Source organism: Colias croceus, chromosome 20 (assembly GCF_905220415.1).
Source record: "Colias croceus chromosome 20, ilColCroc2.1".
Classification (NCBI taxonomy): domain Eukaryota; kingdom Metazoa; phylum Arthropoda; class Insecta; order Lepidoptera; family Pieridae; genus Colias; species Colias croceus.
This window is the reverse complement of record NC_059556.1, coordinates 6,332,758-6,350,939: the sequence shown is the minus strand read 5'-3', so window position 1 is coordinate 6,350,939 and position 18,182 is coordinate 6,332,758. Positions and strand designations below refer to the sequence as shown.

Here is an 18,182-nt window from a genome sequence, read left to right as displayed (position 1 = left end):
ATTCGTACATGGCATCATAATGTTATCTACGTAATTATTACAATTTTGCTATCTCAAACATTTCTAAGACATGAGAAGGGAATGTTTCGCGTTGGCGCGGGCGTCTTATGCGTGACTGAGTTATTAAGATTTATGATAAATATTAGTACATAACTAAAACAACAATCTTTTTAAATAAGGCGTTAATTTTTTTTTTGTGTTCTTAATGTTATATTTTTATATAATTAGTATTATCCCTAAACTTAACAATAAAGGAGTACCTATATTTTTTGGTATAGACCAAGTCGTAATATCATTTACGACTTGGTCTAATTTACAAAATTACAGATACAACGACGATTTTTTTTTATTTATTTCGTTTACTTATACCTTATTTGTGATTTACGTTTATCAAGATTGTACAGAAGATGACGAACTTTAACCAGACAAATGGAAAACATTTATTTAATTTAGATATTAAGTTATAAGAAAATCCGTGTCTAAAACAAGAACAGAAAATTTAACTCGTCAATCTTTATTTCTCAGCATTAACCCATTGAGCCCCAAGCGGCCCGATTGGTCCACGACCCAATAGATTTTATATTGTGTCTGTGATTCCGGGGCCTGAGTTAATACGAAATCCTTAGGTACATAAATTACAATATGAATTGACTCATAATAAATAAGTAAATAACATATGAGTAACACTTAATTATATTTTTTTTAAATAATATACTACTGAATAACTTTATTAAATGATAAAGACATATATTATTCATTATTCAAGTATTAAAAGATGCTCAAAGTACACTTATTTTTTACCATTCACGACAAGGTCGTAGTGTCAATTATATCAAACACAAACAGTAAAATAAAATCCTTAAACAGTGACGTTAATCTTCTGACAAAACTATATGATCGTCTCCATTTAAAACTCACATACCAAAAAGAACAAGAATAAAATCGGCCAAGTGCGACTCGGACTCGCGCTCGGAGAGCTTCGAACAAATTATAGAACTTTAAATTTTCGATTTTAGCAATTTTTCCTTCATCAGTGTTGTAAAACGTTGCTTTCTACCAAATTTCAAGACTGTGTTCACGTGAAGTAGATTTTGATTCCCTTGCGAATGTTGAATTTAGCGAAAATTCTACCAACCACGCCAATCGACTGGCCGGTTCGCGTGGTTGGTAGTGGCCCTGCCTTCCCAACCACTGGGCGTGAGTTCGATTCCCACCCGGGGCAAATATTTGTGTGATAAACATATATGTTTGCTCTGTCTGGGTGTTAATCCATACTAATATTATAAATGCGAAAGTAACTCTGTCTGTCTGTCTGTTACTCAATCACGCCTCAACTACTGAACCAATTTGCATGAAATTTGAGAAAAACCTATCCTATTTCCCGGGGTAAAAAGTAGCCTATGTCTACTTTTTACCCCGGGAAATAGGATAGGTTTTACCCCGGAAATCCCACGGGAACGTGAACTAAGCGGGTTTTTCTTTGACTGCGCGGGCGATACTGCGGGTGGAAAGCTAGTTATCTATATAAGTATTAATTTAAAATTATATGTGTATGTTTATCTGTCATCTAGTTTCCATAACACAAGCGAAAGAGTCGATTGATTGATTGATTGATCAATCGATTATTGATCAATCGATTGAATCGATCAATCGATCGATGATGATGATCGATTGATCGATTATTGATTGATCGATTACTGATCGATCGATTCAATCGATTCGATTGATTGATTGATCGATTGATCGATCGATTGATTGATTGATTGATCAATCGATTATTGATCAATCGATTCTTGATCGATTATTGATCGATTGATTGATCGATTGATTGACTGACTGACTGACTGACGAGCGTGTTCAAGTTTCAACACAGCAAACACCTAAGTTTGGTTTTAATGTCCACTTCACTGTAACATCATAATATGAATGTATCAAGAAGTAATACAATATTGATTCTTCTATTGGTGTATTTTCATCTTCTTAATATATATCTTATCTTATAATATACAGGGTGTCCCGTAAGTAGTGGACCAACGGGTTATGGGGAGTAGAGGCACTTATTATCTAACAAAAATACTAAAATTTATTGCCCTAAACCAATAATTTTTATAACATTTCTGCATTTTCACGTGGAGTGTATGTATTAGGCATTTTCCTTCAAAAAACCAAAGTCGAACAACATCCAAATCACAAGCAAAATCAGTGTCCAATTCAATCGCACTTCAACAAAGAATAATATCGTAATGACGGATTCAAGCTAAACACGCGTGTAGTTCCGAGCTATAAGCAAGTCACTGAAATAGTTGAAAGTCAAAGAAAATAATAGTGGGTTCAAGTATCGTCTATGATTGGCCAGAAACAATACAAAAGAATTCCAGCGCGCGCCCATAAAGGCAATAATTCTCGGAATAACTTAATGAGTTGACTACCTGATAATTTCTAATTTGAATGTTGAACGCCAATTTAACATTTTTTTAAATACTTTATACCACACAATTATACCTTTTTGTAATTTGTATGAGATGTAGAAGTTTTTAAAACAAAGTTCCACAGGGTCACCATACATTTTTTTTACACCAGCTTTGTTCAAACTTCAGTGTGTAAATTTTTAAAACGTAAAATTTTACCTACTTTTTGGTCTAATTTTGTTTTTGTTGTTAATTATGCTTGAGTATCATTTTAATTAGGAAGACTTATGTATTCTTAACAACCTTGAACAAAAAAATAAGAATAAAATAAAAACAGAAATGGTAAAAGTTCATAATAAGCTTACATGGATGATATTTTTATCAAATTTTGAAAATAAAGCATAAATCAAAAACTTTATGGTTTAGGACAATAAATTTTAGTATTTTTGTTAGATAATAAGTCCCTCTACTCCCCATAACCTGTTGGTCCACTACTTACGGGACACCCTGTATATAAATCTCGTGTCACAATGTTTGTCCTCAATGGACTCCTAAACCACTTAACCGATTATAATAAAATTCGCACACCATGTGCAGTTCGATCCAACTTGAGAGATAGGATAGTTTAAAGGTACCACGGGCGAAGCCGGGGCGGACCGCTAGTAGTTTATATGGCACATCCCTTGCCATGACTTTTATACGTTTTAAATTGAATTATTTTAGTTTTATTAAGGTTTACTTCTAAGTTGTGGGCAATTAATTAATCAATTAGGTGATTTGATTTGATTTCTATGATTTGATTCACTCACTCACTCACTCACTCTGTCTGACTCACTTACTGCTCACTTTCTCGTTACACACACATGGCCACTAACCTGATGCTCTCGAAGCTTCCGTAACAGCTCGTGGTAGGGCGCGGCGCGCGCGGCGGCGAGCGACGGCGGCGGCAGGCGGCCCTCCATCACGTGCAGCCAGCGGCGCAGGCAGCGCAGCTCGTGGGCCGTGTCTGTTGTGCAAATGTGTTCTTTAAGTGTATGGCAAAAAGGTGTGGTTTAGCTTGGCTAATTTTGCATTTAAATTATGAGATGTTTCCATCACGTGCAGCCAGCGGCGCAGGCAGCGCAGCTCGTGGGCCGTGTCTGTTGTGCAAATGTGTTCTTTAAGTGTATGGCAAAAAGGTGTGGTTTAGCTTGGCTAATTTTGCATTTAAATTATGAGATGTTTCCATCACGTGCAGCCAGCGGCGCAGGCAGCGCAGCTCGTGGGCCGTGTCTGTTGTGCAAATGTGTTCTTTAAGTGTATGGCAAAAAGGTGTGGTTTAGCTTGGCTAATTTTGCATTTAAATTATGAGATGTTTCCATCACGTGCAGCCAGCGGCGCAGGCAGCGCAGCTCGTGGGCCGTGTCTGTTGTGCAAATGTGTTCTTTAAGTGTATGGCAAAAAGGTGTGGTTTAGCTTGGCTAATTTTGCATTTAAATTATGAGATGTTTCCATCACGTGCAGCCAGCGGCGCACTGTGTTTCATTACATCAAAAAAATTTCCCTGTGCTGTTTATTGTATTTATCGATTAAGGGATGTATTTAAAATGTAAGAGTAGAACACCCACGTGTTAATTTCTTATAATTTTTTTTTGAAAAAATGGCAAACTTTAGGTGAATTTTTCATGAAAAATATTGAAATGTATTCTGAAATCGTAACGGTCTTAGATATTTATTTTAAATAAATATAGACTTATAAAGCATCTTTGGGCGCATATAATCCAGTTTTTATTTTTGGAAAACTACCTCCGCATACCGAGAAATATATTTTTTTCAGATTTTCGTTTTTATTTTTTTTCTCCCTAAAAACGCAAAAGTGCGGCTTGTCACTAGCATAGAATTATTGCTCGTAATAAGGCCTATCACTCATAAAAAAACCACGCCGCACTTTTGCGGTTTTTAGAAGGAATCCAATTTCTAAACATAGTATAAGGGTTGTCAATAAATTTGACCATCATTATTTTTATTTTGTTTTATCCTATATTTTTTACCATATTACAATAAATGAGATATTTAGGCATGAAATCTAATGACCTGCTTGGGAACCCTTTTTTTAATTTTTTAAAAAATTTTAAATTTAAATAAATAAATAAGTTATATAATATTATATTTATAATTAATATATAAATTCGGGCTTGCAATGTGATAAGTATGTAAGTTATATCTCTTTTTATTCCTTGTATATCCACACTTAGAAAAAAAAACTTGTTTGACCTTTTTGCGACAACCCTATGTTGTGTTTTTTGACCTTTTTGAAAATTGCGTATTATTCCCAAAAACCGCAATAGTGTGGCGTGGTTTTTTTATAAGTGATAGGCCTTATTACGAGCAATAATTCTATGCTAGTGACAAGCCGCACTTTTGCGTTTTTAGGGAGAAAAAAAATAAAAACGAAAATCTGAAAAAAATATATTTCTCGGTATTCGGAGGTAGTTTTCCAAAAATAAAAACTGGATAATATGCGCCCAAAGATGCTTTATAAGTCTATATTTATTTAAAATAAATATCTAAGACCGTTACGATTTCAGGATACATTTCAATATTTTTCATGAAAAATTCACCTAAAGTTTGCCATTTTTTCAAAAAAAAAGTATAAGAAATTGACACGTGGGTGTTCTACTCTTACATTTTAAATACATCCCTTGATCGATAAATACAATAAACAGCACAGGGAAATTTTTTTGATCTAATGAAACACAGTGCGGCGCAGGCAGCGCAGCTCGTGGGCCGTGTCTGTTGTGCAAATGTGTTCTTTAAGTGTATGCCAAAAAGGTGTGGTTTAGCTTGGCTAATTTTGCATTTAAATTATGAGATGTTTCCATCACGTGCAGCCAGCGGCGCAGGCAGCGCAGCTCGTGGGTCGTGTCTGTTGTGCAAATGTGCTCTTTAAGTGTATGGCAAAAAGGTGTGGTTTAGCTTGGCTAATTTTGTATTTAAATTATGAGATGTTTCCATAACGTTAAAAAGCATTCATTAAATGTATTGAAATAGCGTACATTTCGGCTTGACAAATTTTATATTTAAATTATGAGTTAATATGTTTAAGTTGTGCAATTCTGTTCTTATTGTATGAAAGTAAAGTAGGTTCGGGTTTAGCTAGACAATTTTTTTTTACTATAAATAATTGTTGTGATATACAGCCTATGTATACAGAAAAATTGTTTCGCAGCTTAAATATGTAAGAATTATTTTGAATTGTGATTGATAAACTACTATCAATTGGCTAATATTTGTTTGCCTACAACTGCGGTAGAATGTTCAGAACGTTACGATAATAAAAGCTTCAATTAACAAAAGAAAGAAGAAAAGGTTGAAGAAAATAAAACATTGCCAAACAATTCGGCAATGAATACAAGTTTACATAAATTTATTTGAGGCAAATCCCGTAATTTTGTATTTGTGTAACTACGTCGAGCTATTAAAAGTGTATTAATTAAACACTTCAAATGTTATTACAATTGTATTAATATTTGCCCTTTGCCTTATTGGACGAATAATTGATGGAACTAAAGAACATAGTGGACCATCTGATAAGGTTCACTAGTCGGCTAAGCACTCGGTTAGAATAAATTCTCGAGCAAAACACTAGATGGCGCTTTCAACAAAAATCACGGCAACTTTCCCTGCTCAACAAAAGATGGCAGCAATAGCACCATAAACACACAGAACAGAAAATAGTAATAAAACAACTACGTTCTCATAGGACTTGGCGCCTTTAAAAGATCTATAAAAATAATTCGTCAATGAAAAGTAATTCTACATATTACATTTTTCATTCAAAGTTTTGCTATGGAAAAACCAAACTACAGTAAAGACCTCATCAACCTTTTGATTTAACCACAAAAAATCTTGTTTAAAAAAAAATCTGTTAAATTTATTTCCCATGATCTTACCGACAGTTTCGGAGCAATCTCCGTCGCGTTGCTGCTGCTCTGGGCTCAGTAGCAAGCGGAGACTCTCCCACTTCACGTTTAGATGTTCTACACGCCATGACACCTATACAGACAGGATTTTTAATCTTAATATTTATAAATCTCGTGTCACAATGTTTGTCCTCAATGGACTCCTAAACCACTTAATCGATTATAATAAAATTCGCACACCATGTGCAGTTCGATCCAACTTTAGAGATAGGATAGTTTAAATATCAAATCGTTTTAGAGAAAGCGGGCGAAGCCGCGGGCGGTAAGCTAGTAGATATTTATATTTTACAAAGGATATGGACTTACAATTATAAAAGATCTATAAATACAATTCCTCAATCAAAATGATTATTCTACATATTATTTTTTTTATTAATAGTTTTGTTATGGAAAAGCTGAACTACAGTGAAGACCTCAATTTTATTAACCCTGACTATATTAAGAAAATTTTAACTACTGTACCGTAACCAATAGATTCGGATAGTAATCGCTCGCCAATAACACTTTTAATGAGAACGATTTGACGAATTCACGGTGAAGGCTCGACAAATTTTATGTAAATACATTTATATTTTATTTTTTTCTATTATTTATTATCTTGCAAATGCTTGCTTGTATACGAGATACCTCAAGTACATATTTGTAGATAATTGTATTTTATACAACTAATAAGATAATGTGTCAGTAACTTTTATGAGAATATCAATGAATTTCCTTCAATCCTAAACGACAAACCATATCTAAGAACATGAAGATAAAAACCCATGGAGGGTTGTCGCGTAAAAACCACAGGACAGTTCTTTGGCATATTATGATAATACATATAATATATACGTACAGTTACTTACATATTTTGTAAAATTGAATTGTAATACTGAAATGATTTAAAAGAGCAACTATGGAGTTTCTTGCCGATTCTTCTCCATAGATACTGCTTTCCGAATCGGTGGTAAATGTTAAAAATATGTATTGACGTTTCAAAAGTGCTTTTCGAAGAAGTCCAATTGAATAAATAAATGTTTGAGTTTGAGTTTATGGTGGGCAGCGGTTTCAGCAGTTTTTGTATGAAGGAGCAACAAACAAACAAACATACATTCGCATTTATAATATTATTAGGGAGTAAAAGAAATGAATGTACCTCAGCGCCAGCCTCGGGTATCCTGTCGAGGATGGCGGAGGCCTGCTCGATGAACTTCGCTCGACGCGGCTCCACTGACACTAGCTCTGACATGCGGTTCTGAAAATTATAATATTTTTTCATTAGTACTTTTGATATTTTGACAAGAAGTATTTGGTGAACATGTGCATTTTTAAACAGGGAAGAATATAATATACATCAATAGACAAGTCAATAACTACGTTAAAAACAACCGACTTCAAACTTGCACTTGCAACATTTACAAATACAGACAAAAATTCTCATAAAATAAAAACTACTGGGCCTATCCGAATAAAATTTTTATGGGACCAATTCGAAACCATCCCGCATCGAACAAAAAAAGAATCACGTAAATCGGTTCAGAAACCTCGGAGTAATCGGTGTACATACATAAAAAAAAAAACATACCGGCTGAATTGATAACCTCCTCCTTTTTTTGAAGTCGGTTAAAAAGTACACTTTCTAAGAATAGAATAAGAACTAAGGATTTATGGCAAAAGTAGTCAACTAAGTGTCCATTTCATGATTCCATGGCAACAATAAGTTACTTAAGTATAAACAAAATATATTACAATGTTTTGCTTCTTTTATTTTTTGCAATTACAGCGCCATTTATCGGAATTTGTTAAATAAAAATGACGTCATAGCATTTAAGGTACTTATACTGAAATGAAAGACGGTCTACACAAATCACACACCACATCACAACATATTATACCATACCATATTAGACCACCGCCAGTAAACACCCAGTCTACCGACTTTATTCACTATACAACTTACCGTTCGCAACTTCCTGCTGGACAAGTTCTCCGGGCTGGAGTATATCTCCTCTTGCACGTGCGTGAGCCACTGGCACAGCTCCGTGAACTCCGATATGAGCTGGCTGAGCGACCATTGCCTGTTGAAACCTGAAGTCGGGTTGAGTAGTCGCGGCCCGTGCAATACTGACGCGTTGTTTGATAACAACTCGCCGTTTGCTTCCTGGAATAGCGAATAGGGAGGATGAAAAACATGAACGTAAAAAAAATATTTTTAGAAAACGTGTTATTGTTATTTAAAATATATGGCAAATAAGTGACATAGGTTATGAATCGCATGTTATCACAAAGATTAAAGAACATACTTTAGGTAGGACATTTTGCTATTCAAGTAAAAGAATACATTTAATAATATATTTCAAACATTAATGAAGATACTAAATAAATTGATTTAAAACTAGTCAATTTTCATCTTAGTCATCGTAGATAATATACATCGTCAATCGTGATAGTAATAACATTATATTATCTCTCTCACCTTGCAAGTATCGATGATCTGGTTGTCCATGATATACTCGTAGTGGTGCTGCAGCAGCGGCCACAGGTCGTCGGCGACACTGCCTCCGCTCGCCGCTGAGCCCCAGCTGCGTCGCCACGCTTCGCGGCATGGCTCCTTCCTGAAAATTTATAGTGGCAATTAATACTATGTGTGTAAGTATAAAAAGTTATTGCAGTTCAACAGTAGAAATTTTTGAAGATTTTAATATCGGTATATTGATTGTTGTTTTGCCTCTCAGGTCATGGACTGATGATGAATGATTCCATAAATTAAGATAATTAACATTATGTTTATTATATCTTTAATTAATAAAGGACTGAACAAAAAATATGTACAGTGGTTGCAAAAAAATGTGTTAATTTCGTCACGTGTCGCTAACAGCATGAAATAAAATACGTCAAGAAATATGAAAGTATAAAGACCTTATTTACCAAAGAAATGTAATGTAAGTATAATCTCAAATATTTCAAATGTTAAATTTATTTCAACTTCTTGTTACTCATCGAGCATTCCATACTAGCAAAGGCCTATATAAATAATAATTATGAAATATCAAAATGTTTTATCAATCAATTTCTTAAAACTGTAACAGATAAGTATGTACATGATTTTCAAACAATATTGTTATTAAATCACACCAGCCTTGAATAATGAGAAATTAAAACAATGAGTTTCATTATACGTTAGGTAATCACTCTTCAGTACACAAACATCCCGTGTTTGAGTGCTTGCATAACTGTTATCTTATTTTAATCTTATGAGATCAGAGAATTAGGATGAAAGATGTCTTTTTTATAATTGTTTACTTAACCTGGGCGCTAGATTCCATCGTAGATAAACTATGTTTAGAATTTTTTATTTTACATTAGCGCATCTTTTTCCATAACATAGGCTTTATATATTTCAGCAAATCGACCTAAATGAGAACAATAAATCATTTTCTTGCCAAAACAAGATTGTATGTAAGTAAAAAAATGAGGTTTTTTTTGCTCAAATCTATTACATCCACGAGATAATTTAGAGAATTGGCTGCAAAAATTTATTTCCTACATTATTCTTCTGCAAATCCATTTACCGCGTCTTTTACAGAACAAGTACCTACTTTAAATAATGTGTCGAAATAAGTAAATTTACCTTTTTTTTGTAAGGCTGTGATAGGGCCTCTCTAGCTGGTCGCAGGGCCCGTTGGGGTAGGCGGCGCTTTTCAACGAGGACAGGGAGAAGCTGCTCTTCATAGCCGAGTTCTCGAAACCTGAAAATGTTTGGTTAAATTTGTATGAACTAACTATTTCTTAACTATTTCGTAACCATTTCTTATTGTTTAGCGTTACGGTAATTGTTACATTTGAATGGACTCTATTGTAGATAGGGAGGCGAAGAGGGGAATTTTCTGCAATACTCGAGCGTGGCAGTTTAAGATATGAGAGATACCTTAGACCTAATAGAACAAACTTTTTCACTATTTAGCTCTATATGTAGTGACGCGCGCCTAGGATAGACGATCAGATTAGTAAAAAAAAATCGATAGTCTGAAATACTCGAGCGCGTCAGATTAAGATATTGGGGGTTGATTTTAGTGTTTTAAGACTAAATTTAATTAATCTGACCATAAGTCCTTGACGCCGCCGAGTTATAGGGTCGCGAACTTGTAAAAAAAAACGTTAACCCGGCATTCTCGAGCGCGATTTTTTTTATTTTTATTTTGAAGAATATAATCTAAAACTTACTAAAAACACAAAATCTGTCGGTTTCCGCATGACCGGAAGTCTGGAGGAGCCATTTCGTCTTCCGAAAAACGCGTTGCAGCATATAAGTCGCGAACTTTACTTTTTCAAAAAAAAAAGTTTAAATAAACATAAAAGGTAATTTTATTTTACAAAAAAAGGTCTCTTTTCATTTTTGTCCAAAGTTTAATTTTTTTTTACTTGAAGCATCATAAAAACTCAAACTCCCGGTTTTTTGAGTATAACTCGAAAACTGAGGGTGGTAAGAAAAATTGATATGAAATAACGATGATTAAAAAAAAGAAACCCACAAACCTTTTTCGGTCAGATTAAGAGAACCCACCAACATTTTTATCAGATTAAGAAAATATGCTTTCAGGATACCTAGATAAACCTCCCCTATGAAAATCTGACGCGCTCGAGTATTTCAAAAGGACTTTTTTTTCTGCATTTTCAAAAATTCATCGTAACTTATCGTCATGCCGTAATCGTCAGTTTTTTTAAGGGGAGCTTTCTTGGGGCCTAATTAACACCCCTTCCGAAAATCTGACGCGCTCGAGTAAATTTTTTTTTTGTGCATTTTTGACGAATTTATATGCCTAGCCCCACCACGCAAACCGGCAGATTAGTATACCGTTGTTATCAGAGGCACTTGGGGCATACGTAGTATGAATATCTGACGCGCTCGAGAATGCCCAAGTAACTGTTTTTTTTTACATTTTTGAAAATCCGTACACGCCAAACCCACCGCTAAAATGGTTTTTACCATAGAAGCTTTTCTTTTCGAAATTATTTTCTCTTTCGATTTTGATAAGTCTCGACGACGCCGTTGAATTACGCCATTTAGCTACCTCGCCTCCCTATCTATTGGCCATATGTTTTAAACACGCATAACATGCATAAAAAATAAAAAAATAAATTTAAAGTCTTGTTAAAATTTTGAAATTGGTCTTTGCAGCGATAAGAATATAGCTATTAGCCTTAGGAATTAGATGATCAGTACGTTCATAATACTTAGTTAATAATAAAATGATACTCACTAGTGGACATCTTGTCTCGAACGTTCGGGAACTTCCAATAAAATCAATTTACTTCTAAATCAAACATTAGTATTCCCTTTTGTACTGTCTCGTCTCTTTGTACTTAATCTCTTGGTACAATTTCATGTGAACATTAAGTCTAAATTGCTTCATTTAATAAACTATTGCGACTAGATTCGTTAAAGTTAAATAAAATAAATAAGTGTGTCTTAATCATGTAATCTTGAGAAGACTCATGAATTTGAAGAACAATCGTCGTGTTTTGGTGATGGTGTCGGTGGTCACATTTTGTTTTGTCAGTTCCTCCCGTTCCTTCGTGGTGTTGCGCAAGTCGTCGCTTTGTGTCTGAAACAATAAATATATTTTATTAATTAATTTGTAATGTTTGAGCTACAGTTTCGAATGTTACGTTTTTGAGACAATGCTACAAGTAAATTTATTTATTTCGTTTGTCAAGGAGAACTTAATGTACGAATAGGTACCTAGTAGCAGAGAAAAGTACAAAAGACGTAAACAAGCACTTGTCACTCAACTATTTACCAATAACTTTCACAAAGCCGACCATTTCAAAACATCACTAAGGGCAAATGCAAAAATGGAAAGCGTCTCTTGCGGGTACAAATTATTTTTATAGTTTCACACCAATTTGCTTCAACAAGAAAATTGCTATGCCACGAAATGCAGTGGTTTCGATCTATTAAGTTAACAAATTGTAAAACGATTGTTTGTTAAACATTATATATTTAAACGTAACTACTTGTTTTACACATATTATTTAACAAGGAACATAATATAGAGAATCGTCTTCCTCAAATTTATGTCTTACTAATCTATACTTAATATTATAAAGCTGAAGAGTTTGTTTGTTTGAACGCGCTAATCTGGGGAACTACTGGTCCGATTTGAAAAATTCTTTCGGTGTTAGATAGCTTATTTGTTGATAAAGGCTATAGGCTATATACACTCACCGGCACGGAATCTTGGCCACTTACAAATTTGCCGATAAAAAAAGTTTGAAGTGTTTTTCACGATATTTTTGTATGCAGATATGTTAACATATTATTTGTTTAATTTTATGGTAAGAAATCATTGAGTTTGAGAATAATCTTTTACCACTTTTTAAGAGTTACTCGAAATTTGCGATTTGTGCATTAAGCCGAAGTTACGAATTGTTCGTTTTAAACTTTTTTTGATATCGTTTATGCCGTTTTAAGATATTGTTATTGTTGTACTGTAGTCAATGATCATAACAAAAAATAAAAAATGCCATTAACATCTGAACAACCTACTCAGGCCATCACAATGTTAGACCAATGACTGCCGCAACGTAAAGTACCTAATGTACAGTATGTACCTCGTTCAGCGATGCACTATGCATGGAGAAGATACCAGGAGACTGGCAGCCACATGTGCAGACAAGGAAATGAAGGTGTGAGGTGCACATCAGCTCGAGAAGACCCGTTTATTGTTCGAGAGATACTCAGAAATGGCTTTCTGACAGTTTTAGGATACGCCACCGGCTCTAAAACACCAGGATAATAAATGTGAGTGAGCAATCGGTGAGAAGACTAATGAAAGAAGTTAATTTGAAGGTTTGCAGACCAGCACGCCGTCCAGAACTCCTCAGACATCACAGAGAAGCACGTCTTCGTTTTGCACGAGAACATGAAAACTGGACCCACAGCCAGTGCGCTCGTGGGGTGTTCACAGATGGCTGCTAAGGCACTTTACGAGCTTCTGATAGCCAACAGTCAGTATAGAGGAGACGAGAAGAGAGGTTTTCACACATCACCACACTCAAAATGCGATTTTTCATGGAGGGTTAATAATGGTATGGGGAGGTATAAGTTCCGATGCTCGCACGGAGTTATTTATCGTAGATAATGGCTTAAATTTGATCAGGTACATCGAGGAAATTCTCCAGGAACATGTTCAGCCCTATTACAAGTTTATCAGTGAAGAAAATTTGCTACTTATACACTATAACGCACGTCCGCGTGTCGTACGATACGTATAAGAGTACCTTTAAGAGGTTATTATTGAAAAATTGGAGTGGCCAGCTCGTAGCCCGGATCTTAATCCAATAGAACACATCTGGGACATGCTTAAAAGAAACATAAAGTTCGATTCCAACCCAGCACTAATGTTAGATGAGCTTAGAAATACAGCTGGGGCCGTTTGGTACACTATAGCTTAAGTGGTCTCCAAAAATGTCTTCTAGAGTATGCCAGACTGGATGCAAACAGTGTTTAAGGCAAGAGAAGGAAACACCCTTTATTAAAAGGTTCAATTTTTTTTTATGGAAACGTTCTTTCTAATTTTTTAGCATTTTTTAAGAAATCATTTTAATTTCACAGGAAAAGCGTAAATTCTTGTTTAATTCATATCTACTCGGTAGTACTTCTTATTAACTTCCAATTATTACTAAAAGTTAGTAAAAACATTAAAGTAACTAGTTTTGATTAAATTTTTATTGAATTTTGTAGTAGAAAAGAAATAGTGTTATTTTACGCAAAAATTTGCAGTGGCCAAGATTCCGTGCCGGTGAGATCATCATGCTATAGCAACCGCACGGAGCAGCTAGTAAAATATATTTAAATACTTTCATTCACATCTACATCCGTAGTGTTAATCCTAAAAAAACTCCGCGTGCTCTATGAATAGAGAACTCTGAATGGGGTTAAACATACTTCCTCACGCAACACGTTAAGCAAATAAAAAATAACGACTCGATTCATTAAGAAACATATTTCGGTCGTTTGTCATAGCCTAGCGTTTAGGGGAGGTCTTATGATTGGACTATTATTTGTTACACTGTCTCATTAACCAGTTGATATATTTCGTAATAAAAAATAATAAATTGTTGTAATAATGCTAAACGAGGTACACGTTTAGGAGAGTATGTGGAATATTTACATTTACATGATAAATAATAAATAAGTACCTAATTAGCACTAAGTAGTAAAGCTAGGAAGACAGATAAGTAAATGGTTACTAAATACGCCGTATCAACTAAATTTAGAAATGCAATGCACAGCGAACTGCAAATTTGATTATTCGCTGATCTGTGCGAAATGTGGTATAGGCGTTTGCTTCCCCGACGTCCCCGAACCCCGAGGGTCCTAATGCGGTAATAGCGTGACTTTAATTCCATTAATGCATATAAACTGTACCAATTACTTTCCCAAAACTGTGGTAAATCATAATCAATATCGTCTTACCTCTAAACATCACGAAATCTAAGTACAAACATACTTTATTAAACATTTATTCATTCAACGTCCTACAGAAGCGCTTTCGAATCTTCAAAATACTTTAATATTTACTACCAATTCGGAGAGTATAGTTTTCACATAGAAGATTCGGTGCGAAACCCTGTAATTGGTCTTTTAAAAATCATGAAATCATTAGACTTTTTTTAACACTTTATGGTACAAACAAGAAAGAACAAAGCAAAAAAGAACAATATTACAAAAAGCATCATTTTCATTCATCAACATTGAACAGCAATCTCAACCAGGCAATCTGGTAGGAAAGGAAATCTTTAAAACTTTATCCTAGAACGTGCAAACCACAATACATAATACACCCTTCCGGCGTCGAACTGTCCCTGATTTCTTTGCCATAAATGTATGTGTACGAGTAAAGTTTCACCGGCGGGTCAACGAGGCTAGGGCTTAGATAAATGGCCCATTCAAGAAAATTATAACCCGTGAGCGCTGGCTGAGGATATTATATTATTGTCTCTGGTCGCGTAGCTCGCATCGACACTCGCAGTCGAATAGCGTTGTGATTTATCTAAAGGCTATCGTACCTTGGTGATTTCGTTTCCAAATATATGTGATGAAATAATAACAAGTTTATAATTATAAGAAAGGAATATTATGATGCAAAATTACATACAAAATCCTAGTGTGACGTTATCTGATGCCTGAACGTAATCAATAAAATAACCAATTTGTTAGTAGTATATTCTTCTAAAATAAAATAAAGGAGAACAACCATTTCTTAAGAAGTGAATGTAAATGGCTCTCATTTGAACATAAATAACAGCATCGTCAGAAACATCTCATCTCTATCTCGAACAAACATCGGAAACTATCACGTTCCATACCCAGTACTGATAGATGCTATGATTGCATTATCAGCATTACATGCAAATCCAATTCACGCTAATCTAGCGTTAAAATAGCCCACTTATAGGGTGGAATTTGCCGTAACAATTGTTATACTTGTATTTAGATCGAACACGACAATGTGATCCGTATGGAAAGCATGTTTCGCGTTAAACAAACGTTTACTTTCTAATAACCCAATGATCGCCGGCCACGGGTCAATTCGGCCCTCGCAATATATTCTACAGTTTAATCTCTGTTGCAACGGTAAACGTAATTGATTTTCAATTTATAGCCAGCATAGTACGTGAACAGCGTCGTAAAGACAATAGATACCTAAGAGTGGACCATGAGAATAATGCTCAGAAAACAGAATGGCCCAACAATGTATATTATACAAACAAATAACGTCCAGCTCTTTCCAAAGAATATTGTAAATCTAAACAATATTGTAATTACCTTTGAAAATGATTAAGTGTGTGTGAAAGTGTTAATCAGAATGTAAGAACAATTCGTTATTTCGATCACAGCAGATTAGAATTATGATAAATGACTACACCACAATTACGCGTGCGAAATGCCTCCACAACAATATGAGAAGCAATGCTTTCGCTAAAGGAAAAAATATTTAGAAATTACAGTGTTAGAAAGACGGATGCGAAATATGGGAAATTTTTTACTAATACCATTTACCGAAGAGTGATAAGATCGGGTATGAAATAAAATTGTAGACTATGGTAATTTATTAAACGCAAAATATGATTACACGGTTAAAAACTTTATGAACTTTCTGAACATAAATGGATAATTATTATAGAAACTGTCGTCACTATAACATTTGTAATTAAATTAAATTATTTGAACGAGCAACATCCGCTATATATTGCAAAGTCATTTTAAAGTAAATATGGCGAAAAAGCTAGTGCTGAACTTAAATCAATACAGTGCCTTACTGTAAATTACATAACAGTCTTGTGGTCAAAGAGTATTACCCCCAATGCAACTTTCTTGTTTCACTTAAAACCGATATTAAATAATGACAACCACATTTCATTACGTACGATTATATAACATTGAAAGATTTCAAATTCCCACAATCCAAACAAAATGATATAAAATTTAAGCACTGCATAATTTTACAAAACGGACAGTATCTTAATTGCTTCTACATTATTTATAAACAAGCTTATTTATTTTTATACAAACGAATTTGATGGATACAAAGTATTATTAAACTTCTTATAACGTTAGGGGCATATTACTGCTAAAAGAACAAAAACTATTCCTTTGGGGTTCTTTTATTTTCACAATAAAATAATGTTAACTGGACCTTCACGGAATCGAAACGCGTTTCTCGGTACAAAGTGCATTTAGATAAGGCAAGGATGTTAGCGGTGGGTATAAATCCTTATCTCATTATTTTATTGACAATATAGTGTTCGTAGTATTTCGACGGTAACTAATGTTTGTTGTTTAAACTAGGCGAAGGCTTTGTTGATACCTATATATTTTTATAGTAAATTTTTGTGAGAAAACTTAATATTCTACATGTATAATTTATATGTGTGCGTGCACCCGACACTCTACGGTAGCTTTGCTACAAACGCAAATCAAATCCCCAATAGGTTAATAACAATAGCACTTTTCTGCATTAACAATGCCTATTCATTTGTCATAGTGAAAATAATCTACAAAATATTCTATCCCTTTATGATCAAAAACAAAGTAACTGAAATATTAACCCCATAGATTAACCCTCTAAATCCTCTTCAGGAAATTAGGAACATACAGAACTAACCAACAATTATTATCTATTCACATAGCAACGTCTCATACATTTCATATGATTTTACATACCATTTATTACAATAGAACCCGTCACAAGCTCACGAGGCACGATTAGAAGCGATAGGAAACGAGTTCCCTTCGTCATGGTCTCGAGATTGGTCTCCACAACAATGGTGTAATTACACCGAGCGCGTCTAAAGGATATCAGGATGTTTCTGTATACAGGTGTTCACTGATTGACATGACAATAGATTTTAATATGTCAAGAATATAAACATTGAACTTAAACTTGTTTAATTTATGGTCACTTTAATGGCGTTATTAAGATGCAAATTTATAATTCTATTTATTGCCTACTTATTTAAACAAAAAATCTAGTAATAAAAAAATGTAGTAACATTCAATATATGCCCATATTCTCTGTAAAATAGATTTAAAAAACATTCTACACTTCTACTTTTTTATAAAAATGAAATCAAACCCGAAAAACTAAGCAATCAAAAATCTGATCAACCTGTATACTTGACAGGTACAGGCACTTGTAAAGCAAGACGAATTAGAAATCATAAAAAAGATTTTTTACGGTCAAGAATGTTCGGGAATCGTGGGGTATAATTTAAATGGGATTTTGGAGCAATTACATATAGATTATAATGTTTTTAAGAA

At 34.3% G+C, this 18,182-nt stretch overlaps 1 protein-coding gene across 3 annotated transcripts in view; it reads right to left on the bottom strand.

The window, feature by feature from the left end:
* LOC123700696 overlaps positions 1 to 18,182 on the bottom strand; it is a 242,836-nt gene that overhangs the window by 147,679 nt on the left and 76,975 nt on the right. For all 3 annotated transcript variants that reach the window (XM_045647993.1, XM_045647992.1, XM_045647994.1), the window contains 7 exons: positions 11,614 to 11,958; positions 9,984 to 10,101; positions 8,829 to 8,967; positions 8,313 to 8,513; positions 7,509 to 7,607; positions 6,341 to 6,443; positions 3,284 to 3,414 (listed from right to left, as the gene is read on the bottom strand). In XM_045647993.1, coding sequence (XP_045503949.1) covers positions 3,284 to 3,414; positions 6,341 to 6,443; positions 7,509 to 7,607; positions 8,313 to 8,513; positions 8,829 to 8,967; positions 9,984 to 10,101; positions 11,614 to 11,623 — 801 coding nt within the window. In that variant the 5' untranslated portion in view covers positions 11,624 to 11,958. The remainder of the gene's footprint in view (positions 1 to 3,283; positions 3,415 to 6,340; positions 6,444 to 7,508; positions 7,608 to 8,312; positions 8,514 to 8,828; positions 8,968 to 9,983; positions 10,102 to 11,613; positions 11,959 to 18,182) is intronic.